Genomic DNA, 21,351 nt, shown 5'->3' with positions numbered 1-21,351 from the left:
ACTTCCACATTCTTTGCATGCTTGCTGGGGATTTTTATGGCCTTGTAAATTAGTTACATAATTGGTACCTAAATTTCCTACTTGACAGATGTGACTGTCTTTTGGGCTGCAAAGGTCGACAACAAGCTATGCAAATTGGTTGGAAGCCCACTTCGACCTGGCCTGGCTTCGAACTCAGTAGTGATCTTAATCCAGCTGACTCCCAGCCAGCTGCACCACAGTCCATGGCATGGCTTCAACTTAGGAATCATTCTTCATTTAGCATCTCTTAGTATTCTTTCTCATCGTTTTAAGTGCACAATTTGAATTATTGTTGCTTGCTAACTGCCAAATTTTAAACAAGAACAAGATCATAAGTTCTGTGTCTGACGTTGCTACTAAGACTTCCTACCACAGATAAACTGGAGTGGAAATGTCCTCACAACATATGTTTGGAAAAGTAAACATCTAGTTTGTTTGTGCGTGATTTGATAAAACTCCAAACATACTGGAGTTATAGAACTGATGACAATGTCGTCTGTGCGCATTCAGAAGAAGATCTACAAGCCACTCTAAATACTTTCGCAGAAGCATACGAGAAGCTTGGCCTGTCATTGAACATCGAGAAAACCAAAGTGCTGTTCCAGCAGACACCAGCCAATCCCTCTCCAATGCCAGTGATATAGCTTAATGGTGTAATATTAGAAAATGATGACCATTTCCGCTACCTTGGCAGCCACGTCTCCACCAAAGTCAACATCGACACCGAAATACAACACTGCCTGAACTCTGCGAGTGCAGCATTTTTCCAAATGAAGCAGAGAGTGTTTGAGGACTGGGACATCCGTAGGGATACCAAGGTGCTTGTTTATAAAGCTATTGTCCTCCCAACCCTGCTATATGCCTGCAAAACGTGGACTGTCTATAGACGTCACATGCAACTCCTGGAATGATTCCTTCAGCGCTGCCTCTGGAAAATCCTGCAGATCTCTTGGGAAGACAACTGGACAAATGCCAGCGTGCTGAAAGAAACAAAGACCACCAGCATTGAAGCGATGGTCCTCCACCATCAACTCCTCTAGACCGGCTACATTGCCCGGATGCCCGACCAAAGTGTCCCAAAAAGGTTGCTCTACTCCAAACTCAACAATGGAAAATGGAATGTTGGTGGACAGGAAAAGAGATTTAAAGATGGGATTAAAGCCAACCTTAAAAACTCTGGCATAGACACTGAGAACTGGGAAGCCCTGGTCCTTGAGCGCTCCAGCTGGAGGTCAGCTGTGACCAGCAGTGCTGCAGAATTTGAAGAGGCATGAATGGAGGGTGAAAGAGAGAAACGTGCCAAGAGGAAGGCGCGTCAAGCCAACCCCGACCAGGACTGCCTTCCACCTGGAAACCAGTGCCCTCACTGCGGGGGAAGATGCAGGTCAAGAATAGGGCTCCACAGCCACCTACGGATCCACAAGAATACTGATCCTGGAAGACTATCCTACTCGTTCAATGAGGGATCGCCTAAGTAAGTAAGTAAGTAAGATTGGATAAAAATATCTGATGAATTATGATTAAATATAATTCATGCATTTCAGATTTTATAACACAAATCATGATTTAATGTATATATTGAAAAGTAGTACTGAGATAACTGTTTTTTTTTTAAGTTCCTTTCTTAAGCATGGATGGTTAAGTTTTAAGGTGATGACATCAACTTTTCATTTCAGTTTCGAGACTTTTAGGTAAAGCACAAGGCAGCCAAAGTGAAGCAATTTTCAGCTCCCTTGATTATAATAGAGATGCCATGAAAGCATCATAATGATTTAATTGCTTTTCAACTTTTATGAGCTGTGTATTTAAACTGTTGTGAGCTGCCTTTAGTCGCAAAATTGGAAATAGGGGCGATATAAATACAGATACTGCATTAAGAGAACCACAACATACTTGGTTGGGCAACTTTTCCGCCCTCAGAATAAAGTTTGTGATAGGCAGGTCTTATCTCTCTCCTCCACATCTCTTCCATTCCAATAAATTCCCTTCCTTCAGTTCTCATTTTCCAAACATATCCATTATCCCTTCTATGCTTGCTCTCCAGCTGTTCACCACTGGAAATAGCTGAGCAGCATATGAAATGTTTGCCTGAAGCTATTGCAAGAGACGATGGAATGCTAAGCGACTCATCTTTTAAGGTGTCTTGTCCACCATTATAGTTCTGTTTATTAGATATAATAATAAACGTCTATGGAATCCCACATTTACCTGGAACTTTTCTGAAAAACCACTGAGTTTTTAACCATATAAAAGGAATACATTGTCTGTTAAAGCCAAATGTTTATGGAAATTAAAGGTTGACAAAAAATAACTGCATATACTATCTCAGTTGATGTAATAATAATTATAATTATTATTATTTATTATTATTATTATTATTATTAACTTTATTTGTACCCCGCTAGCATCTCCCGAAGGACTCGATGCGGCTTACACAGGCCGAAGCCTCAAATACAATACAATAGAAAACATAACACAACAATAAACAAAGCAAATCAAACAGTTAAGCAAAATAACCACAATGACAATACATCAAGACACTATTAAAACTGGTTCGGCCAGCGCAATGGGGTACAGGGTTAAAAGTGCTGAGATGGCAGGAGGAACGTAAGATTAAAAGTGCGGTGTGCAGCAACAATAGTTGTGCTAAAGTGCATCTAGGACTTGGGATGGGGATTCCTAATCTGCGAAGGCACATCGGAACAGCCAAGTTTTTAGGTTCCTTCTGAAAACTGCTAGAGTAGGGGCCTGACGGAGCTCTTTTGGAAGGGCATTCCAAAGTCGGGGGGCCGCCACAGAGAAGGCCCTGTCCCGTGTCCCCACCAAGCGCGCTTGCGACGTAGGTGGGATCACGAGCAGGGCCTCCCCAGATGACCGGAGTGAGCGTGTGGGTTCGTAGATGGAGATGCGGTCACGCAGGTAGGGTGGTCCCAAACCGTTCAGGGCTTTGTAGGTGAGCACCTGCACCTTGAATTGGGCTCGGAAAATAAATGGCAGCCAGTGGAGCTCCTTGAACAGGAGGGTTGACCTCTCCTGATAATGAGCTCCAGTTAGCATCCTAGCTGCTGCCCGCTGGACCAATTGAAGTTTCCGAGCTGTCTTCAAGGGCAGCCCCACATAGAGCGCATTGCAGTAATCCATTCTAGAGGTGACCAAGGCGTGGACCACCCCGGCCAGATCAGCCTTCACGAGGTATGGTCGCAGTTGGCGCACAAGTCTCAATTGTGCAAAGGCCCTCCCGGATACCGCCGACACCTGAGCCTCAAGTGTAAGCGAAGAATCCAGGAGGACACCCAAACTGCGGACCTGTGGCTTCAGGGGGAGTGTAACCCCGTCCAACACAGGTTGCCACCCTATACCCCGGTCTGGTTTACGATCGACCAGGAGGACCTCTGTCTTGTCGGGATTGATCTTCAGCTTGCTCTTCCTCATCCAGATCGACACAGCGGCCAGGCACTCGTCCAGCACCCGAGAAGCCTCCTTGGAATTAGGTGGAAAAGAGTAGTAGAGTTGCGCGTCATCCGCATAAAGATGGCACCCAACTCCAAAACTCCGGATGACCTCTCCCAGCGGTTTCATGTAGATGTTGAAAAGCATGGGCGACAGAATGGAGCCTTGCGGGACCCCACAGGTCAAAGGCCAGGGGTCCGAGCAGGCGTCTCCCAGCTTCACCATCTGGGTCCGTCCCTCCAGGAAGGACCGGAGCCACGACAAAACCGTGCCCCCAAGGCCCATCCCAGAGAGACGACCCAGAAGGATACCATGATCGATGGTATCGAAAGCCGCTGAGATGTCCAGGAGAACCAGCAGGGTCACACTCCCCCTGTCCAGCTCTCTGCGGAGGTCATCCACCAAGGCGACCAAGGCTGTCTCGGTACCATGACCAGGCCTGAAGCCAGACTGTGACCGATCTAAGTAGTTGGTATCGTCTAGGAAGCTCTGGAGCTGCGAGGCGACCACCCGCTCCAGCACCTTACCCAAGAAAGGGAGGTTGGAGACTGGCCTGTAGTTATTCAGCACCGTGGAGTCAAGGGAAGCCTTTTTGAGGAGTGGACGAACCACAGCCTGTTTCAGACCAGATGGAAAAATCCCTTGCTCCAACGATGCATTGATAATCAATACAAACCAGTCAACCAACCCCTCCCTGGCTGATTTAATGAGCCAAGATGGGCATGGGTCTAGAGGTGAGGTGGTCGCCCTCACAGCCCCAAGAACCCCCTCTACGGTTTCAGGGAGAACAAGCCTAAAAGAATCCCACAAAATTGGGCAAGCAGATGCCTCCGTCACCTCTCCTGGCACTGCGATGGAATTGGAGTCGAGCTCAAGGTGTATCTGAGCGACTTTACCTGCAAAATGGTGTGCGAAATCGCGACACCGAGCTGCTGGGTCATCAGTGAGCTCCTCCACCACAGGTGGGTGGAGGAGTTCCCCCACGACCCAAAACAGCTCCGACGGTCTATTTGCTGCAGACGCTATACGAGTGGTCGTGAATGATTTCCTGGCCACCCGTATAGCCACGGAGTATGCCTTAAGAGAGGCTTTAGCCCGTGCTCGATCAGACACGACCCGAGATTTCCTCCATTTGCGCTCTAGCCCCCTTCTCGTATGCTTCATCACAGTCAGCTCCCCGGTGAACCAGGGAGATGGCCTGTCACGACGCAACGAGGTGGGGCGTTTGGGTGCGATCACATCTAACGCCCTGGACATCTCCCCATTATAGAGAGTCACCAAGGCGTCGATGGAATCGCCAGGCTCCAAGGCAGGAAGAACCCCAAGGTTCCTCAGGAATCCATCCGGATCCATCAGTCTCCTGGGGCGGACCATTTTAATCTGTCCTCCACCCCTGCGGAGGTTAAGAGTCGCAGCAAGTCTAAAGGTGATCAGATAGTGATCAGACCATGACACCGGAAGGATGTTTTGATCTTCCACTCTAATCATTTCGTTGTCCGCCACGAAAACAAGGTCAAGAGTATGTCCAGCTTGATGAGTGGGACCAGATATTATTTGTGACAGTCCTATGGTCGTCATGGTGGCCATAAAGTCCTGAGCTGCACCAGATAGGGTGGTCTCGGCGTGGATGTTAAAGTCTCCCAGCACCACCAGGCGCTGGGAGACCAATGCCGAATTAGAGACCACCTCCGCTAGCTCAGACAGGGAAACTACTGGGTCGCGGGGTGGGCGGTACACCAGCAGGAACCCCACACTGTCACGGCACCCCACTTTCAAGTGGACGCACTCAAACCCAGAAGCCTGCGGGACAGCGCATCTGATCACGGCGATGGATTGCCGAAAGACTACTGCGACCCCTCCTCCCCGCCCCCCTTGTCTGGCCTGCTGATGCACTCCGAAACCTGGTGGACACAACTGAGTGAGATTTACTCCCCCCAGCTCGTCCAGCCAGGTCTCGGTGATGCATATTTACAGCTTTTATATTCCGCCCTTCTCACCCCGCAGGGGACTCAGGGCAGATTACAGTGTACACATATTTGGCAAACATTCAATGCCAATTTTGACATACAGACATACACAGAGGCTATTTAACTTTTTCTGGCCACCAGGAGAGCTGTTGCTTTCACCATCCATTTGCGACGCTGTTGAAGCACTTCCGCATTCCCCGCATGCTTCCCCGCTGGAATGCTTTGTTGGAGTCTTCTTTATGGCCTCATAAATCAGTTAATTTAGCCTCCCCACACTTTAAGGTGGTACCTAATTTTCCTACTTGACAGATGCAACTGTCTTTCGGGTTGCAAAGGTCAACAAAAGGCTACACAATTGGTTGGAAACCCACTCCAACCCAGGCTGGCTTCGAACTCATGACCTTCTGGTCAGAGTGATCTTAATGCAGCTAACACTCAGCTGCACACAATCCCGGTAATAACAATAATAATACATTGAGTCCCCTCTGGGGTGAGAAAGGCAGGGTAGAAATGTCATAAATAAATAAATAAATAACACTTTATTTATATTCCACTCTATCTCCCCGAAGGGACCCAAGAGTGGATTACAACATACACAGATAGACAAACATTCAGTGCCTTAATACAGTGAATAGCAGTCACATACAAATACACAGAACAAAGGTAAAGGCCTCCCCTTTCATCTCCGGCTTTCTGGAGTCAATGCTCAACTTTGGCCATGAGGAGGTACTCATGTTCCATTTCCAAGCCGAGGAGCCTGTTGTCCATAGACACCTCCTGTTGTGTTGCAGGTATGGCTACATGGGGCTTACCTTCCCGCAGAAGCGATATCTATTAATCTACTCACATTCACATGTTTTCAAACTGCTAGGTTGACAGGAGCTAGGGCTAACAGCGGGAGCTCACCCCAACCCATGCTTTGGACTTCCAGCCTTTAGGTCAGCAGACTCAACAGTTCAACAGTTCAACCTGCTGTGCTACCACAAATTCTGGCTGATTCACAGATTCTCAAATAAGGAGCTTTCCATCCCTGTGCAGTAGGGATGGAGAGAAATTTGCCTCCCCTCCCTCCCCCCCCCCCCCGAGGGAGAATGGTTGGATCCATGGAACCATCCAGAATAGGGGACAGAGCTGGACTATGCCCATACTTACTTAGGCGATCCCTCGTTTTCCGAGGAGGATTGTCTTCCAGTGTTCTTGTGGGTCCGTAGCTCAGCCCCCTTGGCTCATTCTGAGCCCTTTTGGCGACCCACCATGCCCACCCATTTGGCAGTATATCCAAGGTTGCGGGCTAGGACCTGGTAGGAAATTTTACCTCTCCTATGTTCTAAGAAGGTTTTTCGCCTACCCTATACTGTTTTTTAGGGGCTAGCTGGGATGGTGTGGCATTTAAATAGGTTAGCGTAAATAGAGAGGAAGATCGGATATTCAGCATACACCCAAGGCACCCCCTTCAGGGTGAAGGCCTGTAGCTAAAACACTCACCTGCCAATCACTTGGACGGGGTGAGGTGAAATTAAATTGGTGAGAATCTGGCCTCAATAACTTTGGGGGAGGCTTCTCCAGGTTTCCTTAGAGGTTGCTCAGTTGTAAATTTACAGGGGACCCAGGTGTGTCACCCAAGTTGCCAGGGAGTAGTCCAGCTATGGATGCTACCTTGGCTTTGCCCCTCACCAAGTTCAAGACACACCCTAGTTAGAATAGAAAACGTTAAATAGGTAATTTTAATAAAAATTGCCCAATTTGAACCCAAGTTATTGTTGTCAATCTCCTTATTTCGGAGGATGGGATGGCCACTTGATACTGGACTGCTCTGATCCAGTGACATCTGTAATTAATATTAGTCTTAGATTGCTTAAAAGATAAGTGTCATCAAGACTTCCTAGATTCATAGAAAAGTTGGATTTGAATCCAGGATATTAGTTGCAGCTCAAGACAAACTGAAGGCGGTTCGTCACTCCAAAGGCCAAGAATTATCACTCCAAAGTCTCAGAGACAGGAAATCAGGAGACGATTACTTCTTGGGAGGAGAGCAATGTCCAATCTTGATAAAATAGTGAAGAGTAGAGACATTACATTGGCAATGAAGATCCGCATAGTTAAAGCAATGGTATTCCCCATAGTCACCTACAGATGTGAGAGCTGGATCATAGGGAAGGCTGAGCGAAGGAAGATAGATACAGGGAGCATACCACTCCTCTGTTATGTCAGCTCCACTGGCTGCCGATTCAGTTCCGAGCACAATTCAAAGTGCTTGTTTTGACCTACAAAACCCTATACGGCTCCGGCCCAGTGTACCTGTCCGAACGTATCTCCTTCTATGTCCCACCTCGGAGTTTAAGATCTTCGGGGGAGGCCCTGCTCTCGGCCCACCTCTATCACAAGTTAGGCTGGTGGGGATGAGTGACAGGGCCTTCTCGGGGGTGGCCCCTCGCTTGTGGAATTCACTCCCTGGGGAAATTCGGTCATCAACATCCCTCCTCCCCTTCAGAAGGAAGCTGAAAACATGGATATGGGACCAGGCCTTCGGGTAATCTGGCAGACTGACAAGGTAATGACGACCAGAAATTGGAATGGACTATGGTAATGCTGAATGGACTTATGGATATTAGAACTCGGTGAACGTTGGCCACTAGATTGGCTTTTAATTGTTATTGTTTTAATTGATTGTTTTAATTATTGTGGTTATTACTGTTATGTAATTTATCTGTTGAATTGTTGGCATCAAATTGTGCCGGTTGTAAGCCGCCCTGAGTCCCCCTTTGGGGGTTGAGAAGGGCGGGGTAGAAGTGCCCGAAATAAATAATAAATAGATGTTTTTGAACTGTGGTGCTGGAGGAAAGTTCTGAGAGTCCCGTGGACCACGAGAAGATCCAACCAGTCCATACTTCAGGAAATAAAGCCCGACTGCTCATTGGAGGGAAGGATATTAGAAACAAAGTTGAAGTACTTTGGCCACATCATGAGGAGACAAGAAAGCTTAGAGAAGACAATTATGCTGGGGAAAATGGAAGGGGAAAGGAAGAGGGGTCAACCAAGAACAAGATGGATGGATGGAATCCTTGAAGTGACTGGATTGACTCTGAAGGAGCTGGGAGTAGTGACAGCCGACAGGGAGTTCTGGCATGGGCTGGTCCAGGAGCTCACAAAGAGTCAGAAACAACTGAACGAATGAACAACAACAACAAAAGAAACTTTGAAATATCAAAAGGATGACTCCCGAACAGCTTGTCCTGTGACTTTTCAGTTCTAATTGCTAAGCATGCAGATAACCCAGCAAGATTTAAAGGAAGGTACAGGTGAGTTGTTTTATTGCAAATAGACTGCCATGTAGAGTGGAAATCAGCTGGAATTCTTTTTTAACAAAGAGCAGTCAAGCCCAAATTGGGATTTCTTTTTTCTTCTTCTCTTATCATGGCAAGCTAAGTGCTTCATAACATCAGAAGATTCCCAGGAGGTCTCCAATTCCACTTTTGAGCTCTTCCTCTAGGTGGGTTGTAACCAAACATTTTGCTGCCCAGGAGGAAGCCTGGTTTAAATAGGAGACCAGCATGCCTACTGTGCTGTTGTACAGAACTAAGCCGGCAAGGAAAGGTCAATTTTGGTCTTTTCTCTCCTGTGGATGTCATTCTGGCTCTGTGCGAAACCTATTGCACAAAAGCATCTCCTGGTGATTCTCTTCCCGCTCAGAAGGGGAACAGTTACACACGTACGCAAAGTCTTTGTTTAGATAAATAAATAGAAATCTGGAAGTTTGTGGGAAATCTTCTGAAAACACAAAAGGTTGGACAAAAATGCATCTAAAAGTGGGAGCCCACTAGATAATAGTACTTGGTTAACATGATGTCCCTATAGCAAAGAAAATTCTTTCAACATTTTTGCAAAAGGATGTGTGTGCCTATATGTACATACATGTACATATAGTGTGAGAAGGTACTACATTATATGTTGCTGGTCTGAAACATATAAACAATTGATTTCAAAGTGAAGATAACCGATTTTAGTGTTTATCTATTTTTATAGTTTATTTTATGTTCTGGCATTGAATGTTTGCCATATATATGTTGTGCTCCACCCCGTCCCCAGTGGGGTGAGAAGGGCGGAATATAAATGCTTTAAATTAATTAATTAATTAATATGTTATTAAAAATGTAGGAGCATGAGGAAATTGTGAATTTTACAAACACAATTTTTCAAACTGGGAGAGCACTTCTCCAGAAATCTCTAGGGCCCTTCTACACTAAAATATATAGAGTGCTTAAAAAAAAAAAGATCACTTTATGAATATATTTATTGCATACTAGCCTGGGGACCTGGCAGTGCCCAGGCAAATTGAGAAAGGCATTGTTTGTCTGTGCTCCAAGTTTAGTTTAGATCCAGTGTCGGCTGGGTTCAGTGGGTGCAGGTGAACTACAGCTCCCATATGCAAGTTTCCATGATCCATCCTCCTCCAAACTGCACCAAAGTGGGTCTTGGGGGCTCTATGTGCCAGGTTTGGTCCTGATCTGTCATTGGTGAGGGTTGTAATAGTCTCTGGAAATGAGTGAAGGTACTGAAAGTCCCATCATCTGTGGTCCATCATCGCACAAAGTGTACCAGGATGTAGAGTGGGTCTTGAGGTCTCTGTGTGCCAATTTTGGTCTTGATCAGTCATTGGTGTGGTCGCAGTGGTCTCTAGAACTGAGTGAAGGTACTGCAAACCCCATCCTGCATGGTCTGTCAGCCTCCAAACCACACCAGGATGTAAAGTGGGTCATGGGGGGGTCTGTGTGGCAAGTTTGGTCCAGGTCTGAGATTTGTGGGGGCTGTAGTGTTCTGTGGGAAGCGAATAGTACTGAAAATCCCATCGTCTGTGGTCTATCCTCCCCCAAACTTCACCAGAGCATGAGGTGGGTCATGGGAGTTATGTGTGTCAAGTTTGGTCCAGGTCTGTCATTCATGCTGGTCTCAGTGGTCTCACGAATGAGTGAAGGTAATGCAAGTCCTATTATCCATGGTCCAGCCTCCTTCAAATCGGATGTAGAGTGGGTCATGGGGGTTCTGTGTGCCAAGTTTGGTCCTGATGGGCTCGCCGTGGTCTTTGGCAGCCAAAGCAATTGAAAGTACTGCAAATCCATTAATAATAATAATAATAATAATAATAATAATAATAACTTTATTCATCCATGGTCTATCCTCCCCCAATTCACAACAGGACATAAAGTGGCTCATGGAGGATATGTGTGCCAAGTTTGGTCCAGGTCAGTGATTCGTGGAGGTTGCAGTGGCCTGTGGAAGTGGGAATCAACCAGAAAGCTGTCACATACACACATACATACCCACATACATGCAAACATTGACTATATTTAATTATTAATTATAATTAATCAATAATTAATTAATGTAATATTTAATTTATATATGATAGAAGATATATAGATATATACCACCTTTTAGCAAAGGGGGGTCCCTATAACAGTTTACTAGATAGGAAAGGAGAGACAACAGAGCATGAAAGGGAAAGACAGAGGGAGGGAGGGAGGAAAGGAGGAGAGAAAATAAAATCAATATTTATAATAAACCAGCTAAATGGAAATGGTTCAATTAGTCTGTTGGAAGTGATGCCATCAATCAACAGATGAGGGAGAGAGACAGAGCTGTCAAGTTTGCTTCAACCTATAGTGACCTTATGAACAAAAGCTCTCCAACGACCCCATCAGATAGGTTTAAAATCAGTGGCATATGCCAGTTCTTTTCCATTTGGTTCACGTAGCCCGCCATCTTCCATCCATGATTTAGAGCTACTTCCAGCAGAGTTTCATAGCACAAGTGGAGATGAACTGGCAACACGAGAGGCTTCTCATGAGATGGAAGGGAAGAGCAGAAAGAGCTGGAAAAATAAAAATCCTTTTTTGTAGAACCCGAAGCATTCTGGATTTGAAACTCAAATACATTCACGAATTGTTCATGTATATTGCAGTTATAATATGGGCACCTATATGACTGCTATGCTGCTTTCATATATTTTTAACAAAAATATTCAAGTTATGTTATTTAAGAGCAAGAATTCATGAATAGACTTCAAAGAAGTTCAATCAATCTAATCAGGAAAATCCATTAGTTATGCCCCGGAGCTGGCAGTTCGAAAAAACTTACAGTCTTCAAATCTTCCAACAAATTCAACAGAAGCCAGGTGTATGAAGTCCTCCAAATTCCGAAACTGTTAGTTATTAATGCAATCTATTTGGTTAAATAAAATTTATTTATTGATTTACAACATTTCTACCCGCTTGTTGCATCCTAGGACAGGAGCAGGACCCTCTAATCATTAATTACACCACACCTTGAATGAAGGAAGAGTCCTTTTTATTTGTAGAATTGAAGCCAATAAAAGAGATGATTATAAAAATAAGTAGAAGTCCGAAAGCAAAAAGTCAAATAAGCAGCAACATAAGCAGTGCCCAAAAAAAGGAATAATAACAATGTCCCAAAGCTTGCAGAAATAGTCCAAATGCAATGAATAGCCAAAAAGCCCTTAGAATAAAACCATGAACTGCTAATCCACTTGAAAACCAAGAATCCTTACAGACGAGGCCACATGAACAGGAATATCCAGGAGACTTGAGCTAGATTCCAAATGATGCCTGGTCTAAAGGAAATCCTCTAAGAGCTCAATTTAAGTCCCAAAAACTGGTTCCTACTCCCCCCAGTTTTTGGCCTTAACTGCCGAATTCTTTCTGACCTGCGTAAACATTGGGCCTCTCGACTGTTCTGGCTAATTTCCAGACAGCAACTGATCTTATCTATCTCCTCATTAGCTGCAGCCAGGCCTGTAGCGAGGGGGGGTTTAGGGGTTCAACCCCCCCCCCCCCGAAAATAAACCTGGCTTACTCATGAATTTTAACTGGTTAACAAAATCCCCATGCTGCTAAGTCTATGAGACACAAAAAATTAAGAGTCCTTCCAGAACTGCAAGCACTATCTCAAGCAAATATCGACAATTTATTCACACTGTAATTACTTGCAGCAATAGCCGATGTAGCGAAGCAACCAAGTTGGGGGGGGGGGGGGTTAGATTTGAAGGCCCTCATGAAGGAGACCAGACTTGTTGGGGGTGGTTGACAGGGGCGGAGCTGCAGGCTATTGAAGGCTGCTCTGCCCCTGCTGTGCTCTTTGCTTCAGCATGAGCTAAGAGGCAGGTTTCAACCCCCTCCCCAAAATTTTCAAACCCCCCCCCAATTTTCAAAACTCCCCCTCCCCCTGAAATTTTCAACCCTCCCCGAATTTTTTTTCTGGCTACGGCCCTGGCTGCAGCAGGTGTGAAACTACCTTGCAAACTCAAGCTTGGAGAAGGGAGTAAACTTTCTTCCCTGGCTGTGACAGGAGCTTTCTCATGAGAACTTAGCCTTTCCCCTGACCCTTCTCGATCAGAGTCTGCAGTAACCTTATTGTCCAAAGTTTTTCCATTTTGCACCTCATCCTCATTGATCACATCAGGTTCACTACCCAAGTCAGACCCAGAAACATTAGAAAAGGGAAACACAATCACAGATTCAGGCTCAAACACAGGCTGAGTCCCAACATCGCTTTTCTCAACCCCCGAGGGGAGACTCAGAGCGGCTAACACTGACAACAATTCGATGCTGCAATATCACAATATAACAACAATAAAACATTAAAAACAGCAACATTAATTATACAGTCATATAGCCATTTCCATTATCATAACAATCATGTGGTCCAGTTCAATGTCCAAAGTGCCGTTGTGCCTGCTAGCCAAAAGCCTGGTTTCAAAACCACGATTTCATTTTTTTTCCTAAAGGAAAGGAGGGAGGGCACTGATCTAATCTCACTGGGGAGTGAATTCCACAAGCGGGGTTCACCACCAAGAAGGCCCTGTCCCTTGTCCCCGCCAGACGCGTTTGCGAGGCTGGTGGGACGGAGAGCAGGGCCTCCCCGGTGGATCTTAAACTAAGAGGCAAAATGTAGAGGGAGATACATTCGGACAAGTAAGCTGGGCTGGAGCCATACAGGGCTTTATAGGCCTAGACCAGCACTTTGAATTGTGCTCAGAAATGGACACAAATAAAATCACACCTAAGGATAAATATCACACCTAAGGATAAAAATGCATAGATTCAAAATAGCTCTGTCCAGTATCCTTGAGGTTTTGTTGTTGCTGCTGTTCAGCAAGTCACAGTATCAAAAATTATTTGATCTTTCTGCAAATGCAAGCAAGTATATATTCTTTGAAGTTGGAAAGAGAAGTGGAGTATTCATCTGGTAAAGAAATCTTTATTGAGACGAAACCACTATGCAGTTCCGAGAGAGGAAATTGAGAGTCAAAGGACAATTAAACTAGAAACAACTGAAGGATATTTCAAAGTTTTATTTGAAGTTTAGTCTCCATTTAGGTTTTATTTCCAATTTTCAAGCTAAAGGGTGAAAATGGCTTTGTAAAAACCAGATTTGATTAAGACGGATGCATTTCTCCCCACTCCTAGGGCTGTTCAGCAAGCCACAGGGAAAAGACCATTTGTCTTGAGTCGCTCTACGTTTGTTGGAAATGGAAAATATGCAGCCCATTGGCTAGGAGACAACCATGCCCTCTGGGAAGATATGCACTTGTCTATCATTGGAATTTTGGAGTTCAACCTTTTTGGAATTCCACAAGTAAGTTATTCCGAGAGTGTGTTATTGGGTGTGTTTTATTTATTTATTTTAGAAAAAAAATGAAATTATTTTTCTTGAATTATTTATATTGAGAATAAAATATTAGTTCCATAAAGAAAAGGAGAAAAAAGAAAAGAAAACAAACAAAAAACAAACAAAAGAAACAAAATTTAAAGAAGACAAAAAGGGGGGGGGTTAAAAATGAAAATATAGTATTATAAATGATGATTATATAAGTCAGTAGAATCATTTTTACATAGAATGTGTGGGAACAATTTGGTTGAGAAAAGTAGGAAATTAGGCATTTTCTGCAAAAAAAAAAGTGAAGGTAGAAGGGGAGAGTGAAAAGGAAAAGAAAAAGAAAGAAAAAAAGAGGGAGAAGGGGAGAGAGAAAAAGGGGGGAGAGCCGGGGAAAGGAAGGGGGGGTAAAAAACAAGAAAGAAAGAAAGAAAGAAAGAAAGAAAGAAAGAAAGAAAGTGAATGAAGTACTTCCAGGTCTCCCCAGATTGTGAATTCATCTTTTTTCCTGTGCCCTAATTTCCTTTTGTCGTCGATTTCTTGGTGTTTGGTCCTTTGAGTTTCATTCATATCTTGCGGACAGAAATTTCTTTTGCAGGAATTCCAAAAATTTTTCCCAGTCCGTTCTATATATTTTTACATTATTGTATGACATTTTTTGTGTAAGTATGTCCATATTCGGAGCCCCCGGTGGCGCAGTGGGTTAAAGCACTGAGCTGATGAGCTTGTTGACCGAAAGGTCGCAGGTTCGATTCTGGGGAGCGGCGTGAGCTTCCGCTGTCAGCCCTAGCTTCTGCCAACCTAGCAGTTCAAAAACATGCAAATGTAAATCAATAGGTACCGCTTCGGCGGGAAGGTAACGGCGCTCCATGCAGTCATGCCGGCCACATGACCTTGGAGGTGTCTATGGACAACGCCGGCTCTTCGGCTTAGAAATGGAGATGAGCACCACACCCCAGAGTCAGACTTAATGTCAGGGGACAACCTTTACCTTTACCTTTTATGTCCATATTCATGATGTCCATTCCTTTCAAAATCCACTGTTTCAGAGTGGGCATTGCAAAAGATTTCCATAATTTGGCCAAAACAATTCTTGCAGCAGTTATCAAATAAAAGAAAATCTTATTTCTTATTTTAGAAAATTTTGATAGGATTCTTCATTCTTAAAATTGCAAAGTACATTGAAGTCAAAAGATGCAATAAAACCCCAAATAATAAAAAAAATAAAAGAGAAGGAATTTCAAACTTTAAATATGAAAAGGTGATTACAAATAATGAAAACCTAATTTGTAATAAGGGGCCTGCGTTAGTGCAGCGGGTTAAACCTCTAAGCTGCAGAACTTGCTGACCAGAAGGTCAGCAGATTGAATCCACGGGACAGGGTGAGCTCCTGTTGTTAGCCCCAGCTTCTAGCACTTCAAAAACATGCAAATATGAGTAGATCAATAGATACCGCTTTGGAAGGAAGGTAACAGTGCTCCATGCAGTCACATGACCTAGGAGGTGTCTACGGATGATACCAGCTTCGGTTTAGGAATGGAGATGAGCAGAATCAGACTCAACTAGACTTAATGTCAAGGGGAAACTTTTACCTTTTACTTTCATAATTATGGAAGTCAGAGACTGAAATGTTTCTATCCAAATCTGTATTCTCTAGCTTGTGAGAGAAGCAAGGAAGAAACCTTAGCAAACGGAAATGTGTCCATAGCCCTGGAATGGTGAAACATCAAATCTTAGACTAATACACTATTACCCTTCTTATGCTAATGTGGATTGAGAAAGATAATTACAGTTGTTGCCTAGAAACAAACTTATTTAGCATTTCAGTAAGATTTTCTAGGAAATGATAAGATTTGTACTTGATATTACAGTGTTCCCTCACTTATTGTGGGGGTTACATTCCAGGACTTCCCGCAATGTGAAAAACCACGATGTAGGGACGCTACATTTATTTTAATACATTATTTTAGTAGTTATACACTATCTTAAGTCTTTATAAACTTAAAACAAAGTAAGGGAAAGGAAAGACAGGCCCTTCAAGGCTGGAAGGAGGGAGGGAGGACTGAGAAGAGAAAGCGCCTTGGAGAGCGGCGGCGGCAAAAAAACGTGAGACAGCTAAAATACCACGATATATATTTTAAATTAAAAGCAAACCGTGAAGTAGCGAGGGAACTTCCAGACTATTCTGCAAGTTGGGTAACTCCCCAAATGAATTTGGGACATTTGAAAGGGAATGACCAATGGAGATGGGTGGGATTCAGAGGAAAGAGACGAGAGAGATCTTTGCTACTATCCTGACTCATGAAGGAATTCATATATGAATAAGATCACCAGCTCTAGTTCCTTTTTTCAGGTTGGTGCTGATATTTGCGGCTTTCACTTTGATACCGATTTTGAACTCTGCCTGCGCTGGACACAGCTTGGTGCATTTTATCCCTTAGCCAGGAACCACAACGCACTTGGTCAGAAGGTAAGGAGGAAGGCTTTGGAAATGCAATCGTCTGATCCTCAAATACGATTGGAAGATGTTGACTTTACAAGTTGTGTAAAGTCAACTTTTGTGTAAAAGTTGTGTAAAGTCAGCTTTTGGCCTTGATACAAATTTTCTGGTCCCAGCCTTTTACAACTATGTCTGTTTTGAAAAAGGTGAGGATTGGTTAAGTAGTATTTTTACTACGGGGAAGTATTTTTAATGAATATATTGAATATTTAGCATCTTAAACTTTTGAAACTTTCAGTTTATCTGGCAAGGCACAAGCCTTGAGGGGCAAATACTTCATTATACTCAAAAAATAAACACGTCCATAGAAATAAATCAATCTGGGGTTTATACTAGGTGTGTGAAATGGCACATAATGCATTGTTTTCATTCTGTTTTTGTTTCAAATTTCAGGTCCCACCCCCTGCCCTCCGTCCCCCTTCCCGTTCTGTTTTCAGGAACATTCTTCCCGAAACAGAAATGAAACTCAGGGTTCTTAATTATGGATCTGAATGGCCACCTTCCTAATCTCCCGGATGGTGGGAGCACCCAAAATTCAAAACAAAAAAAGAACAGAACAGATTCGCACAGCTCTCGTTTATAATTCATGCACATCTATCCAAACGTATTACCTAAGAATGTATCTCCCTCTATTATTATTTATTATTTAAAGCATTTATATTCCGCCCTTCTCACCCCGAAGGAGACTCAAGGTGGAGCACAACATATAAACGGCAAACATTCAATGCTAAAACATATTAGACCATACACATACAAAAGCATTAAAATCACTTATCTTGACATTAAAATCCACTAGTTAAAACTTTCTCAACAACCATATCGCATTTGGTTGGCATACTAAGGGTTCCTATCGCTGTCTCATTGCACACTCCCAAAGGCTCAGTCCCACAGCCATGTTTTTATCATCCTTCTAAAGGACAAGAGGGAGGGGGCTGACCTGATCTCATTAGGAAGGGAGTTCCATAGCCGAGGGGCGATTACTAAGAAAGCTCTGTCTCTCGTCACCGCCAAACGCACCTGTAATGGTGGTGGGACCGAGAGCAGGGCCTCCCCAGAAGATTTTAATCTCTGCAGTGGTTCATAGGAGGAGATGCTTTTGGACAGGTAAATTGGGCCGGGGCTGTTTAGGGCTTTATAGGCCAAAGCCAGCACTTTGAATTGTGCCCGGTAGTAAACTGGCAGCCAGTGGAGCTGGTGTAACATGGGAGTTGTGTGCTCCCTGTACACCACTCCAGTTATTAACCTGGCTGCCCCTCGCTGGACTATTTGAAGCTTCCGAGCAGTCTTCAAAGTCAACCCCACATAGAGGGCATTGCAGTAATGTAACCTAGATGTGATGAGAGCATGGACCACCGTGGCCAAGTCTGACTTCCCAAGATATGGGTGCAACTGAGCCAGCTAGCAAGGTAAGATTGTCTGGGGAGGCCTGCTCTCGGTCTCACCCCCTTCACAAGTGCAACTGGTGTGGACGAGAGACAGGGCCTTCGCAGTGGTGGCCCCTTGACTATGGAACTGTGTCCCTAATGAGGTCAGATCAGCCCCTTTCCTCCTGGCTTTCAAGAAAATACTAAAAACATGGATGTGGGATCAAGCGTTCAGTTAGTAACCCACTAGAGAATTATGGAATCTGATTTTGGATAACATGATTTTAACAAGGTTTGATATGTTTTTAATTATTGTTTTAATATATATGTTTATTTAATTATATATGTTTTACATGTCATCAAATTGTTGCCTATATATGTAAGCCGTCTTGAGTCCCCTATGAAGTTGAGAAAGGCAGGGTATAAATAAGGTAAATAAATCTATTTGCTCTGAAGTGGGCTATAGTCAACAAAAGCTCATGCTATAATATTTTTTTAAGACAGAGGTGGGCAGAGGTTTCTAAAATTCAACTCCCATAATCTTCAATCATTGAGTGTTTTGGCTAGAGATCGTGGAATTGTGGGCCAAATAATATCTAGAGTTCCAGTTGCTCAAATCATGGGTCACCTGCCCTCTCCCACTACCCAACCCCTTAAAAACAGGAATCACCAGTTTAAAAGATAAAATGAAGAGGATAAAACCTTTACCTTCTTCATAAATGTAATTAAAATGATATGCATGCTTTTGTTTTTCATTAAAAGTCTGTCATAGATGAATAGGGATGATCTGAAAGCTTTCCAGTCTGGGTCTATCCCGTCTTCCACCGTAGCAATTTCCTTCCTTCCTTCCTTCTTTCTTTCTTTCTTTCTTTCTTTCTTTCTTTCTTTCTTTCCTTCTCTCTCTCTCTCTCTCTCTCTCTCTCTCTCTCTCCCTCTCCCCCCTCTCCCTCCCTCCTTTCCTTATTTATTTCATTTATATACTGCTTTTCTCAACCCCTGGGGTGGGGGACTCAAACCAGTTCACAACAAAATAAATGGCAAAATTCAGTGCCTCCCAAAATCTATATAAATAAAATTGTAATGTTCATTTGTGGGATTAACATAACTCAAAAACCACTGGACGAATTGAAACCAAATTTGGACACAGTACACATATCAGGGCAACACGTGACCATCACTCATGAAAACACTGAAAAACACATCAAAGGGGACTTAAAAAGCCAAAAAAAATTACAACGCATGTGCAAAACCACATATATACACATACATACACACACCAAACACATATACACAGACTGGGCCACAGCAATGTGTGGCAGGGGACAGCTAGTTTTATATATAATGTGTTTTAGTTATGCTCTAACCTACCTTTAGACACAAGGAGGGACGGGTCAGGAATGAAATTATTGTTACTGTATTGTTAAAGGCTTTCATGGCCAGAATTACTGGGTTGCTGTGAGTTTTTCAGGCTGTAAGGCAAAGACATTCCAGCAGCATTCTCTCCTATTTATGTATTTATTTATCATATCAGAAGTGCATTGTGGATACAGTTATAATGTATTTAAAATACAGACAAAGTTAAAAACTAGTCACTCACAAAAACACTGAAAAACTGAGCAGAAGAGACTTTAAAAAGCCAAAAAAACCAACAAAAAAATTACAACACATGTGCAAAACCACATATATACACAAAGACACATATATACACATATGCACAAATATATACACACACAAGACACATATACACAGACTGGGCCATAGCAATGCGCAGCAGGGGATGACTAGTATAAAATATATCACATGATTGAAATAGCATACAACAGTGGATTCAAACCAATAAACTATAAAACATCAGACATAGACGAACATAAACCATTTAAGTCATAAATTATAGTTTGAAACCGAGCATATAAAAGCTTCTTTTTTCCATTTTAGGATCGTCAGAAAAGCATCTTTATTGGCTCAATTGCCATTTAGCTGGTTAAAGGCCAGGCAGTTAATTGAATAAAAGTCATATTTAATGGATTATGAATCCTCAAATCATTATCTTTCCCTAATATTTCAGGAGAAGAGCAGAGGGCAATATACTGTATTTCATCACATAATGGTTGCACTCCTTCCCTCCCCCCCCCCCCAAAAAATGGAGGGGGAGTGTGACTATTATGTGAGGAAATACGGTAGGTTTGATTACATAAATATAAATAAGTGGATATGCCTGAATATTAAACCAAACTGCTGTGGGTTTTTTTTTATAACAGGAACAAGACCCTGGAGCATTTGGGATTGAGTTTGCTACAATTGCTCGAACAGCTCTCCAGATTAGATACTCTCTTCTGCCTTACTTATACACCTTGTTCTTTGAAGCCCATGCCTTTGGAAATACTGTGGCCCGAGGGCTAATGCATGAGTAAGTTAACTATTTTTGTTTCTTTCTGTCTCTCTTGTCTCTGGGTGCATTTATACCAGTGGTTTTCAACCTTTTTTGACCATGCCCCACTCCTCTCTATTAGCAGCATTTCCCCTTCTCTATTGTTACTAGCTGATCATCATGTTCATTCTGACTTTAATTTAAAAATGTGTATGTCACAATGTATATTTATGTACTGTATATGAGGCTCCTAGAACCATAAGAAATGCAAAAAAAGTCACTGTTAATAACTCATTCTTGAACCGCCCCCCTTAAAAATCAAATTGCCCCATGTTGAGTACCCAGGATCTACACTATAGACTTAGTTCAACTTGACACCACTTTAACTGCCATGGCTCAATCTTATGGAGTTATGGGAGTTGTAGTTCTAAAAGGTCTTTAGTGTTCTCTGCCAAAGACAAGCATGCATTCCACCATGCTTAAATAATGTTGACTATGGCAGTTAAAATGGTGTCAAATTGCATTGATTCTTCCATGTAGATGTATGTTCCCTCCTTCATACATAATTTTGGTCTGTGCAATCAATGAAAAAATGTTTCAATGTTAAATTGGGGGGATCAATTCTAAAGTGTTTCCAAAATATCATATATATATCGTAACTATAATAATGTAACTAAACATTTGTTACTTTTTCTTTTTGTAATTGTGCAAGTGGGAAAGCTTCCAGGGCTCCTTTCTCCCTCATTTTTTGCTGCAATTGTAGCACGCATTTACCACTGTTACCCCTCCTCCCCCAAGTTTCAGAATTTTTCACAAATCCACTGATTTTTTGGGGGGATTTTAAAAACCCTAACCCTCCCCCAAAGATCGGAGAGTTCGGGCTGGTTCACGGAGGGAGATATGGTCACGAAGGTAGGTGGGTCCCAAACTGTTTAGGGCTTTATAGGTAAGAGACCCTGTACCTTGAATTGGGACTGGAAGATGAACAGCAGCCAATGGAGCTCCTTGAAC

General features: G+C 43.2%; 1 protein-coding gene across 1 annotated transcript in view; it reads left to right on the top strand.

The window, feature by feature from the left end:
- The window catches only part of LOC132777231 (sucrase-isomaltase, intestinal-like), a 183,243-nt gene that overhangs the window by 108,937 nt on the left and 52,955 nt on the right, over positions 1-21,351 (top strand). The window contains exons 14-16 of the mRNA XM_067468804.1: positions 13,922-14,090; positions 16,462-16,578; positions 20,231-20,379. Of these exons, the coding sequence (XP_067324905.1) occupies positions 13,922-14,090; positions 16,462-16,578; positions 20,231-20,379 (435 nt within the window). The remainder of the gene's footprint in view (positions 1-13,921; positions 14,091-16,461; positions 16,579-20,230; positions 20,380-21,351) is intronic.

This window comes from Anolis sagrei, chromosome 5 (assembly GCF_037176765.1).
Source record: "Anolis sagrei isolate rAnoSag1 chromosome 5, rAnoSag1.mat, whole genome shotgun sequence".
Lineage (NCBI taxonomy): Eukaryota > Metazoa > Chordata > Lepidosauria > Squamata > Dactyloidae > Anolis > Anolis sagrei.
The sequence above is the reverse complement of the archived record's forward strand: the minus strand, read 5'-3'. Positions and strand labels throughout refer to the sequence as shown.